General features: G+C 41.9%; 1 protein-coding gene across 1 annotated transcript; it reads left to right on the top strand.

Annotated features, from left to right (window-relative positions):
• The first annotated feature begins 2,520 nt into the window (after positions 1-2,520).
• Positions 2,521-4,028, top strand: LOC119128448 (piggyBac transposable element-derived protein 3-like). Its single transcript, XM_037260841.1, has 3 exons — positions 2,521-2,892; positions 2,944-3,601; positions 3,652-4,028. The coding sequence occupies exons 1-3, from the start codon at positions 2,521-2,523 to the stop codon at positions 4,026-4,028; spliced, it is 1,407 nt and encodes a 468-aa protein (XP_037116736.1).
• The last annotated feature ends 8,868 nt before the right edge of the window (positions 4,029-12,896 follow it).

Here is a 12,896-nt window from a genome sequence, read left to right as displayed (position 1 = left end):
TACAGGGGGAACATATCCTCATGGGTGCTCTGTGAGAATATGTTCCCCCCCATTTAAAACGGTCTACTATATGTAAATAAATGATTTGTGCACTGATAACTATACAATATTGGATGTTAAATAAATAAATAAACAAATACCGTTTTTTCCCATGTATAATGCGCAAAATTTAACTAATTTATTGTCCTAAAATCTGGGGTGCGCATTATACATGGGTACAATTTTTTTTAATTTTTTTTTTTTTTTTGTGAAGAAAATCATGGTACAACAATTTTTGAAGAAAATCTTGTCACGGATGGTTCTTTACAACGTCACTTTCCTCTCTTTTCATTTTAACCTAACTGATCGCGGTGGTGCCTTTCTGGGCAGTCGGAGAAATCAACGCCAACAAAAAAAATACATCCAACCTAGTTAAGAAATCACCAGAAAGATCACCATGACAATTGTGAATAATAAATAAATAATTATTATATATATTATATATATTATTATTATAATAATAAATAATTGTGATAAATAACTGGAACATCACTCAAATATTGGTGATCCCGTTGAGAGTCTCACATATTTCTTCGCTATCGAGTTTGCTACTGCATGCGCAGTGATACTGACCGGCAGAATAACATCCGGTTGTTCCCAAAGATGATCTTTTTTCTGAAATAATTTTATGTTTACGGACTTAAGTAACCCGGCCAGGTCATACCAAAGACTATAAAAATGGGACCCATTGCCTCCCTGCTTGGCACTCAGCATTAAGGGTTGGAATTGGGGGGTTAGATCACCAAATGATTCCCGAGCGCGGCGCCGCTGCTGCTCACTGCTCCCCTCTCCCCCAGGGGATGGATCAAAATCACACGGGGATGGGTCAAATGCAGAGGACAAATTTCACCACACCCGTGTGTGACGATCATTGGGACTTTAAAAAAAAAAAAAAAAATTTTTAAAAATAAAAAAAAGTCAAAATTTGGGTGCGTATTATACATGGGTACAAGGCTTTTTTCCAGCATCGACATGCCATTTTTAGGGTGCGTATTATACATGGGGGCGCATTATACATGGAAATAAACGGTAGATAATAATGTTTTCTTTCCTTTGTTGGTCAAACAATATTGTCTTGAATTCAAACTTGTCAATGCTAAATATTTGAAGCTTGCTTGAAGACCATTTTGCTTTTTTTTAATTAGAATTTGTATTTTTTCATTTTATTTTATTATTTAAAAAAATTAAATTTATTTATTTTTCTTAAAGTTTAAAGTTATAATTTTTTATGTATGTTATATAATTAAGAAACAAAGTTGTTTGACCAAAATAAGGCCAAAGAAATTGATAAAGTGCAGTAATAACGGTATCACTCACTGCACAAATCATCAGAAAAAAAACAGCTGCAGTCCAGCACTCACCGTTCTCAAAATAAGGGGGGGGAACATATCCTCACGGGGCAGCTGTGAGGATTTGTTCCCCCCCTGTAATTTGGCCTAGGAATGAGGGAACCTGTTCAAATTTGCCACACAACCTGAACAGACCCCCAGGAAGATAGAAAAAAAGCCAGTCGATGTCCAGGACTCACCGTTCTCAAAATGGGAGGGGGGCACAAATTCTCACGGCTTGACATTTTTTATAGAGTTCCTGTTACAATTTTTATCCCCCCTCCCCACCATCTGTCACTTTGCTTGGGACAAAAGGAGCCTTCAGAACTGAAATCTCTTCTCAGTTATTCATTCAAATCAATTCACTCAAATCATTCTCGTTATGAAAGATTTGATCACAAAACGTGTGTGGCTTTTTCTTAAATGAACACGTTTGACATTGCTATAGTGTCAGCTTTTAATTATATTGCGCTGTCATTTTAAAGCAAATTAATAAATGCAACAATATTAATTTGCTTTGAAAATACCTGAGTAATAAAATGGATGGATGGATGGATGGATGAATGATGATCACAATTAAGTATAAAGTCTCCTTTGTAATATATACTCCTTGTAGCCTGTACCCAAAAAGAGGAGTTTCTTTGCATCGAGGTTTATGCAAAGAGCTCACTTAATTATATTGTTGCTTTTTGGTGAAGTGAATGAGTGTTCCGACTGTACGACTGGTCTTTGAATGCACCCCGCTTCAATGGCACAACGCGGATGAATTTAACCTTTCAGCCTTTAGTCTGCATGTAGACGCTCCAATTTCCGCAGCTTCCGACGCCCTCAAATGACGACAAGCATTCGTGCCGATTGTATCCGGTTATAACCAACCTTTGACCTGTCGAACCCGGAAGCGCTGCCATTTTTCCAGTTTATGAGTCACTCGTGCTAAGTGAGCGAAGCCGGACGATCGCGATTCACGATGGAAGATGCAAAAAGGTGAGCTCCGGGAAATTATGATAGACTCGAGATAGCGGGGTGAAACTTTTAGGGAACAATTATCATATAATGGTTATTGACATATGTGATTGCAGTGATGATTCGCTCTAACGTATTTCCTCTATGTATTGTTTTATGCGAAACATCTATACATAGACTTTCCGCGTCTATGGGTACACAGTCGGCGATTGATGTCCTCGATGCAATCGAAGATGAGGACGCAGTTGTGGATAAAATCTTTATTGCTCCACCCGTGGTCAGTTTGGAGTCTAACGAAGACACGGGCGAGGAAGACTGCAGAGGAACGTTCAATAATCTCTCGGGACGGCAGCTTAGCGCTCCCGCCGTGGTGGTCCTCGCCGACGGACGTGTGATCGGAGATGATGATGATGGCGACACTGAGGAAGAAGAGGAGCCCCAACAGGCCTCCACCTCAAAGAAACGCTCGCAGAAAGATGCGTTGGACTACAATTGGACCAACAGTAAAACGCGCCTGACAATATTCCCGGACGCCAGGCCTCTCGCCGTCCCCACAATTTTGGTTGGAAAGAGCGCAGTTCAGAAGCTGGACTTCTTCCTTTCTGATGTATAGCCTCACCTTGTTCGAGAGACCATCAAGTATGCGGCAGTGACTGACTCCAACCTCCAGCTCACCATCGGAGAATTGAAGCGCGTGGTGGGGATCTTGCTGCTCTCGGGTTACCACCAGCTCCCCAGTCGCCGACACTACTGGAACACAGATGAAGATCTCCATTGCGCCCTCGTCGCTGGGGCCATGTCACGCAACAGGTTCGAGGAGATCATCCGCTACATTCACTGTGCCGACAACGCGCACCTGAACAGCAGCGACCGGATGACAAAGCTGCGTCCCATGATGGACATCCTCAACGCTCGGTTCGGGGAGGCGTATCCAATGGACTGCAATCTTGATCTGGACGAGGCAATGATTGAATACTTTGGAAGACACGGATGCAAGCAAGCAATCCGAAACAAGCCGGTGCGGTTCGGCTTCAAGGCCTGGTGCCTGAACAGTGGGACCAACGGCTTCCTGCTCCACTTCGACATCTACCAGGGGGCGAGTGTAGATGCCTCTGAAGTGGAACGCAAGTTCGGCAAGGGCGGTGGCACGCTCCTTCGACTTCTGGACAACCTCCCCGATGCTGTGCGTGCACTTCCGCTACGCATCTACATAGACAACTACTTCACCGGCCTCCCGCTAGTTGCAGAGCTGCGCAGGCGGGGCTACGCTTGCAGGGGACGATCCGAGAAAACCGCATCCCGCGCTCTTGCCCGATCACAGATCAGAAGGCTATGAAGAGGAAGCCGCGTGGTGCCGTGTCTGTCGTGTACGACACGGCATACAAGATTGCGCTCACTCGGTGGAAGGATAACGCCGTGGTCACCATCGCCTCCACCCTCGCCGCTGAGCATCCTCTGCAGAAGGTGTCACGCTGGTCAAGGCAGGAGAAGAAGAAGGTGGCAGTGGACCATCCATTTGTTGTCCAGCTGTACAACCGCAGCATGGGCGGCACGGACCGCGCCGACCAGAGCATCGGGCTCTACCGCATCAACATGCGCCGGAAGAAGTGGTGGTGGCCGATATTCACCTGGATGCTGGACGCGGCCGTCTTCAGTGCATGGGTGCTGCACCGGCTGGGTGCTGCACCGGCTGGATGAGCACGGCGGGATGTCTCTGCTGGAGTTCCGACGCGAGGTGGCCCGAACTCTGGTTGCAGCACCAGGCGCCACTCGAGCTCGGAGATCGGCCAGACCGCGCGTGTGCGCAGTTGCCGATGACTCCCGCTTCGACACCGTGGAGCACTGGCCGGAAGTGGCGGCGCAAGGCCGAAAGTGCGCACTGCCGACTTGCAAGTCGCGTCCGTCCAGTGCGTGCTCCAAGTGCCGCGTGGCACTGTGCACTGTGAAGTGTTTCCGTGCTTACCACCAGCCGGAATAAAATGTGTGAGAAGCACTGGTCGCGTGATCCGTTTTCTGACCGGAAGTGGCGGCGCAAGGCTGAACATCATCACTGCTGAGTTACAGTTTATATCTGCGTTTATGGTACCGCAAGTTTGAAAGTTTGTTGTTGAAAGTTTGTTGCAAATAAATACGGCTATGAAAGCCACTTGTGTTCATAGAAACTTTGGCATTTTCTTACGGCTGGTCCCCATACCCTAGGGATGACGGCCGCCGTTGCACATGCACGGCCATTGAAAATTGTGGAAATGGTCCCTTTCATGTTGCAGACAGCTGTTACGTGTAAAACACAACTATCTCTGAACATTCAAATAAATTACATCACGTTACACTTGCAAATCGTCAGAATGCTCCGATTTTTGTGCACGTATCAGCACATACCGTTTTTTTCCGTGTATAATACGCAAAATTTAACTAATTTATTGTCCTAAAATCTGGGGTGCGCATTATACATGGGTACAAATTTTTTTAAATTTTTTTTTTTTTTTTTTTTTTAAGAAAATCATGGTACTGGTACGAGTATTGATTCATGTATTGTTCTCTTCTTGTCATGTTGTGAAAGAATGCGGGTTGAATAAATACCGAAAGAACAATAGTGTGTTTGTACTGTGCTCTGGTCATTTCGTCAAAGAAGGGATAATAGTCCTCTTCTCTTCTTGACTGACAATGAATGTGATAGTTTAATACAATCAGCAAATAACAAAATGCGTATTACAGGTAATATTTTATTTCACAACACTTTGCCTTGTTCCTTTCGTCTCTGCTGTTCACTTCAAACACGCTCCATACGAACGCAATGCTCTCGTATCAGACGCTTGCTCAATCACCTGCTCGTTTGCTGTCACAATGTACCCTACACAAATCCGAAACATTTGTTACGGCTCCGAGTCACGACGAGGGGCAAGTTTTGGTTTCCAAGGGTGTTTTTATTCCTCTTCAACGTCTCTCCCATACAGAGCCGCCTTTTTCACATGTCCGCACGTCACTTTCCTCTCTTTTCATCTGATCGCGGTGGTGCCTTTACGGGCAGTCGGAGAAATCAACGCCAACAAAAAAAATACATCCGGCCTAGTTAAGACCATACCAAAGACTATAAAAATGGGACCCATTGCCTCCCTGCGTGTGTGACGATCATTGGGACTTAAAAAAAAAAAAAATTGGGTGCGTATTATACATGGGTACAGGCTTTTTTCCAGCATCAACATGCCATTTTTAGGGTGCGTATTATACATGGGGGCGCATTATACACGGAAAAAAAACGGTAGTCTATATATAGATGCCGCATATTTCGTATACGCGACGTCATAACCAAAAAAGCGCGGCATATTCGTACTTAGGGACACCTAAGGACCCAAAAAATATGCACCTTTTTAGAAATAACAATTTGGGCAGAACCGGGTTAATTAAAGACATCAAATGAGAATAATCCTTTATAAAAATTAAAATTGACTGACGCAAACGTGAGTTATTCATGTTTTTATTGAAAACAACGCAGTGCTGACGCCGTACGACGCCGTATGACATCGGTTTTTCGCTTTCCAAATAAGGCGTGCGCGCTCCCGCGGCAGGGGGAACAAAATCTCACGGGGGAACCAAATCAAGCACAACACCTGTTCTCGAGGGCCGTTGTGCATGATTTATAGGTCTCCCTGTTGCAACACACCTGATTCAAATGATCAAGATTGTTATCCAGCTTTTGCAGACCTTGCTAATTATCTGACCATTTGAATCAGGTGTGTTGCAACAGACATAGAAAACATGCAGGACACCGGCCCTCGAAGACCGGAATTGCCCACCCCTGCCATACGCCCTCAGCGAACTACACAACTCAAAGAGGAGTGTTCAAAGTGTTTCTCGAAGTGTGGAACATGGGCGCAAATGCGGCGGGGAGACAGCGCACTCGAAAAACTGGACACCTGTGCACTTGCATGCCGAACGGGAACGCGCTATTGAGGGGCAAATACTCTACACCAGGGGTCACCAACTCCGGTCCTCGAGGGCGCCAATCCAGCCTGTTTTAGGTGCAGCCCTGCAACAACACACCTGATTCAAATGATCAGCTCATCAGCAAGCTCTATTAAGGCTGATAGCGATCCTGATTATTTGAATCAGGTGTGTTGCAGGGGGGATACATCTAAAACAGGCTGGATTGGCGCCCTTGAGGACCGGAGTTGGTGACCCCTGCGCTACACTTTACAATCTTCGGTAAAGTGTCCACTTTGTTAAAGTGTACAAATGTTTGAGCGCGTGCATTCAGAAAGGTGTGATCATTATCTACATAATAAAACTAAGGCAACAAAGTGACAATTAATGTAATGGAAAATATTTTAGTGACTTCAACTTAAGAAACCACTCATTTAATTCAGTAGATTCAAATTAAAGTATTTAATACAAAGTATTAAAATATGTAGTTAAAATATTTTGGATATTGGACTCACATGCTGAGTGAATCCAAATCGTGAAAAACTAACTATAATTTGTTATGTATTTGGGGGGAAAAAATAATTCAGCTATACCAACTATTTTAGCCTTTTAGAATTATATTTACTAATTTTATCGCAATGAAAATTATTTCTATTTTTTTTATTACACATCTGGGTGTGGTGAAATTTGTCTCTGCATTTAACCCATCCCCGAAGGGAGCAGTGAGCAGCAGCGGTGCCGTGCCCGGGAATCATTTGGTGATCTGACCCCCCAATTCCAACCCTTAATGCTGAGTGCCAAGCAGGGAGGCAATGGGTCACATTTTTATAGTCTTTGGTATGACCTGGCCGGCCGGGGTTTGAACCCACAACCTTCCAGTCTCAGGGCGGACACTCTACCACTAGGCCACTGAGCATACTCGGTATGTCACCTCCCTATCTCTCCTCCCTTCTGCACCATCATTGTTCCCTCAATCTAAGGTCCAGTAATCTTATCAAATTCACCATCTCCAAAGCCCGTACAGTTTTTGGTCGCAACTCTTTCCCTTTCTCTGCATCTTATGATTGGAATACTGTACAAAATAACCTTAAACTCACTGTCATCACATCATTCACAGTTTTCAAATATAAATTACAAGTTTTAGCCAACTCTTGCAGCTGTTAGTTTAATCATGTTGTCATTTTGTATAGTTTTACTGTTTTTGATTATTGTATTTACCGTATTTTCACGACCAAAGGGCGCACTGTACTAAAACCCTAACCCTCATACAACAGAACTCAAGTCTCGCTTCCGTGAATTTTGTTTGTTCACCGTAATTCATGGTATTCATGCACCCTATAATGCAGCGCACCCTGTGCGGATTAAGTACAGAAAAGCCCCTGCACGCGAGCCTTTTAACCCGAAGCCCCTTATACACACACACACACACACATTGTATTGGCCCAAATATAAGACGACCCCCTCTTTTTCAAGACTCAAGCTTGAAAAAATACTTTTTGAACAATATATTCAATTTGTATTCAGAAAATAATTACAATACATCTGAAACAAATGATTATAATAATATATTCGAGAGAAAAAGCATGTTATTTTGCCTCATGCAAATCATACAAAAACTGTCTATCACATCTTAATATCTGAACATTTAAATATCTAAACTAAAGTGCAATCACATTTGTAAATGAATGGCTTCTGGTTTTTGAAATGTAAATAAACCTACTGTTTCTCCATTTTCTGTTATCTCTTCTCTTATTTTCTTCTCTTTTCTTGCTTACTGCTATTTTTCTTCTTCGTGCTACCGCTATTTTCGTGACAGGGGTTCGCTTTGACCTGGGGAGTTAAGTTCAGCATTCGCTTTAAAGATATCTGGCGCCATCTAGCGTTGTGAATGTGTATAATGTCTAGACCCCGAATGTAAGACGACCCACACTTTTTCAGTCTTCTTTCAATGCAAAAAACACCGTCTTATATTCGGGCTAATACGATATATCTCTGTCAGGAATGAGTTGAGCTAGGGCGACCAAATGCAGCTTGAACCAGGATTTATTGAAGGGAAAGGGAGTTGGAAGGGAGGCAGGTGGGGAACCGACGACACAGATGGGAGAGAGACTCACGGCCAGCAAGCAGACAGACAGACCGACCAACAGAAGTCCACTTGGACAAGGCTAAAATTCTGACCGTGAGCCTCCAGACAGACCGAGGGAAAACCAGATGACAAGAACAGGAACACTGGGCACGGACAGGAATGGAAACAACAGTAGACACCGACAAAGAGGAACACACGGGCAGGGTTTAAATACATCAGGTAACAAGAGGGGGCAGGTGACAAACATGACGATAATGAAGGGATGTGGCTGAGGGAAGTTGACGGCCGAGCGTGCTCTGGCATGGGCGTGACAGGCTCGGATGGTGATGCTCTTTTCGCCCCCGGGTATCGGTCAAACACAGGAGGGAAGACGTGGTTCAGTTTTGATTGCTTTACTGAATTATTGGCAAAAAAGTAACAGGCATTGTGGCTCATAGGGGCATGCAGGCAAACTGGCAAAAGGGTATAGGCACACTTTCGGTTGTAAGGCTGTGAGAGCAGGTATGTGTAGTGTACATGGTACACAAACAGCAAACAGGTGCCTGTACATCATGTCTCTGTGTAGCAGAATCCAATGGCGGTGGAGGTATGTACTCCTCTACGTGTTACATCCAGTCGTCTGATTGGTTTACAGCCCCAATCAACGTAAAACGTAATGTCCTCTGATTGATTCATCGGGTGCCTGTCTATCACGTCTCTGTGACAAAACAATGGTGGCGAAGGTACGTCCTCCTCTACGTGTTACGTCTAGTCCTCTGATTGTTTTTTTTTTTTTGTCTCGATCTACGTCTACGCCTGTATATTATGGAAGCCACACAAAACAACTTTACAGATTTTTTAATTTGGTCCACACAAAAGGCGCACCTTCTTAAAAGGCGCACCTTCATTTTTTAAAGAAAATTAAAGGCATTTATGTGCACCCTATGGTTGTGAAATTACGGTATTTATTTTTTTAGCACCCCCCCTCCTCAAAGAGTCACTGTTCTTTGGGTCAGGCCGCAGTTGTAAATAAAAACTTGTTCTTAATTGTTTGCCAGGGTAAATAAAGGTTAAATAAAAAAAGATAATAATATTGAAGCTGGTGTAACACTTAACAGATTTTTGTTGGTGGTGTGCTTCAAGATTTTTTGCAATGAAAAGGTGTGCTACGGATGAAAAAAGGTTGGGAAACACTGTTGTATTGGATTTGTAAATGTATCTTGTGTTATGCTCTCTTCTGCCCATGAATGAAAGTTCAATGGAATGTTATTGCTGAAAAAGTCCAGCTATTTCGAGAGGGAGGTGTAGATGGATGGTGCAAGTGTGGAGTAAGTCATTTGGTGAAACTTCCACCAGGCTGCCAAAGCCGAAGTTATTGTTATGGCCTGAAAACAGGCCTGGTGTTTGACAGATTTTCTCAAAAATGGGATCAGTTATGTCGACGTCTGGGCAATTTGCTTGTTCGGTGTCTATCCATGTAATGTCTGTCTGTGTGGGATGTATCCATTTTTTTGTAAGTATAGTAATTGATTTGATTTGGTGAGTAATTTATAAAGTTTCGTGCTTCCAGACCTCCTTGAGATTTTGGTTTTTGCAGTGTGGATAACTTGATTCTTGGTGTTTTGTTTTTCCAGTAGAATTGAGTGATTATTGTGCCGATAGCTTTGAACCAAGTGAATGCAGGGTGAATTGAGATCATTGAGACTAGATAATTTATTTTTAGTAAAATTGTCATTTTGATTACACAGGGGTGTCCAAACCTTTTGCAAGGAGGGCCAGATTTAATAAAGTGAAGGGGCCCGGGGGCCAATAGTTTTTTCAGACATTTTTTAACTACAAAAATTTCATGCAAATACACACAGTTATAAAACAAATTTCATTGTCACAATTGTCTTTATTTTTCAAATGACAAAATAACCAAATATAAGCCATTCAGGCAGATGTGAACAACTCTAAAAACACAAATTCTGCCTTTGATTCATATCTGAAGAGGAGTCAGATAACATTGAACAAACTGTTTGAAATACCTTACATTTACATGAGTTTAAAATTATTTTTGCCTCATGAACATTTTAAACAGGAGTTATAAGTAATGCAAATTTGTCTGTTATTATTAAAACTTAAAACAAGTGAGTTTTGCTCTTGTCATTTACAATATCTTTCAGAAAGTAAGTCTACAGGTTTATAACATCAACAGTATTAACATGGCCACTTCGTAATATGAAAGTCAAAGTCAAAATCTGCTTTATTGTCAATTTCTTTACATGCCAAGACACACGAAGAAATCGAAATAACGTTCCTACTATCCCACGGTGACAAGACATAGTACACAATATACATACAAGTAAACAACACAAAAAAATAAAAATAAGAAGGCACAAACATATATAATATTTAATATTAAGTAATATTTAATTTTTATTCAATTTTGACTCACAGCCCCGCGTGAAAAATCGCTGTTGTGATGCCATTTCAGCTTGGAGCTGCTTCACTTTATCAGCGCGGTTAGCTTGTCGTATGTGTCAGCATGTTTAGTCTACTAGTGTCTCTTTAGGTTGAAATCCTTAAACAAGGCAACCGTCTCTTTAGAAATTAAACACAATTGCCTTGATTTTCAGCGAAGAAGTATTGTAATTCCCATTTCTCTTGAAAGCGACGGCCCTCAATGTCAACTGTCCTCGTTTTCCTTGCAGTCGCCATGGCAGAAATGAGCGGCGAGGGGTGGTGCTGCCACCCTTTGGTAATAGGAGGAATTACAGGTTCAAGTTTCTTTTTTTTTTTTTATATTCAGTTTGACAGTGCAGGCGGTCCATAAATAATACATTATAGGACCGAAGCTGCGGGCCATATGAAATCTGATCGGGGGCCGGATTTGGCCCGCGGGCCGGATTTTGGACATCCCTGGATTACAACAATTCTGCCTATTAGAGATAGTGGTAGATTAAGCCAGTGGTGTGACTCATCTTCCACATTTTTTTGTAATGGTATGGAGTTGAGTGGTATCAACTCTGACAGCCTGGCGGAAATTTTAATGCCTAGATAAGTGATGCAAGTGGGGATTGGTGATGTTTGGGCTGCTTCATCCCAAAAAGTATTTTTTAATGACATAATGGAGAATGTGTTTCAGTTTATTGCATAATCTGAAATTTTGGAAAATGTTTCAATAATTTTGTTTCCTTTAATGAAGATTGTGGTTCTTGGAGGAAAAGTAGAATATAATCTGCATAAACGTAGATTTTATGTTCCAACCTGGGTGTTATAATACCTTTAACAAGGGCATTCTAACGAATGGCTTCCGCGAGGGGTTCGATTAAGATGGTGAATAAGAAGGGGGAGCGTGGAAATCCTTGGCCAATGCAGTATGAAGTGTTGCGATGTTAATCCATTTGTTGTGACTATGACTAAAGATGAAGTGTACAGAATATTAATCCAATTGATAAATGACCCCCCAAAGCCAAATTGATGTAGTGTGGTAAAGAGAAATTTTCAATTAACCATATAAAAAGCTTTTTTAGCATCTAAGGTTGCTATGATTGTGTCTTTTTTTTGTAGTGATGTGAAGTGGATAAGATTAAACAGACGGCATGTGTTGCTAGATAAATGTCTCTAATAAATCCTGTCTGGTCTGGATACATCCGTGTATTATATGGGGGATTATTTTTGCTAATCTATGTGATAATGCTTATATTCATATGCATTGGAAACTTTGATGTTTGTTTTATTTATGTTATTACTTGCATGAATAATGGAGACAGTGTAGACCAGGAGTGTTTATAGAACTCAGCAGGAAACCCAGGTGCTTTATTGTTAGGCGTTTTGTCAAGGGCTGAATGTAGTTCTTTTTTGATTATTGGTGTGTCAAGAGTGGCAATTTGTTCTTTGTTAAACCCAGGGAGATGGATGTAATTTAAGAACTGATTTATGTTTTTTTGATTATGATGCATGTCCGAGAAATATAATTTGCTACGGTATTTGTTATTGGGTACTGTGCATGCGCAAGCCCGTTCGCTCGAGTATGCTGTGATATCGATCAGTGCTACTGAGAGCTTCTACCAGTGAGTTATGAATAAACAGAGTTCGCTTTATAAAGTATTATCCTCCGTCTGGTCATTCAACAGTTATGTTTTTTTTTTTTTTGGTACATTAGTTGGCCTCCCTGCTGAGTCCCTAATGGTGACAATAGTTGATTTCTCTTTCTCATTTGTTCTAATTTGATTTGCCAGATATTTAGCAGATTTGTTGCCATGAAAGGTCTCCTGCCTGAAAAGGGAATAAAGAGCCTTCTTTGGTCTTCTTGTAGCTGGTAATTGACAATAATAAACGTTGTACATGCATCATAGTCACTCTCCTGCAAACACTAACATCTAAAGGCAAACATAAGATCAGGCCAACCGGAAGTACACATTTTAAAATTAAAGTTCACAAGGACCACCATTACATATAAAAAAAGAAACCTGATTAAACCGCTTAGACACAAAAATAATAGCAGTTATATTCCCACCAAATCACAAAATTCCTTTTTTCTTTTATCTCAGTCACGTATTGCAAAAAAAAAATCACAATAACGACAACAACAAACA

The sequence above is a fragment of the Syngnathus acus genome, chromosome 10 (assembly GCF_901709675.1).
Source record: "Syngnathus acus chromosome 10, fSynAcu1.2, whole genome shotgun sequence".
Classification (NCBI taxonomy): domain Eukaryota; kingdom Metazoa; phylum Chordata; class Actinopteri; order Syngnathiformes; family Syngnathidae; genus Syngnathus; species Syngnathus acus.
Note: the sequence above shows the minus strand (reverse complement) of the source record. Positions and strands in the feature narration are given on the sequence as shown.

Excerpts from the sequence above, each read along its gene's own strand:
- LOC119128448 (XM_037260841.1), top strand. The coding sequence starts at position 2,521 with ATGGGTACACAGTCGGCGATTGATGTCCTCGATGCAATCGAAGATGAG. Across the intron at positions 2,893-2,943 it reads TCGCCGTCCCCACAATTTTG|CCTCACCTTGTTCGAGAGAC; the intron begins GTTGGAAAGAGC and ends TCTGATGTATAG. Across the intron at positions 3,602-3,651 it reads GCGCAGGCGGGGCTACGCTT|ATCAGAAGGCTATGAAGAGG; the intron begins GCAGGGGACGAT and ends GCCCGATCACAG.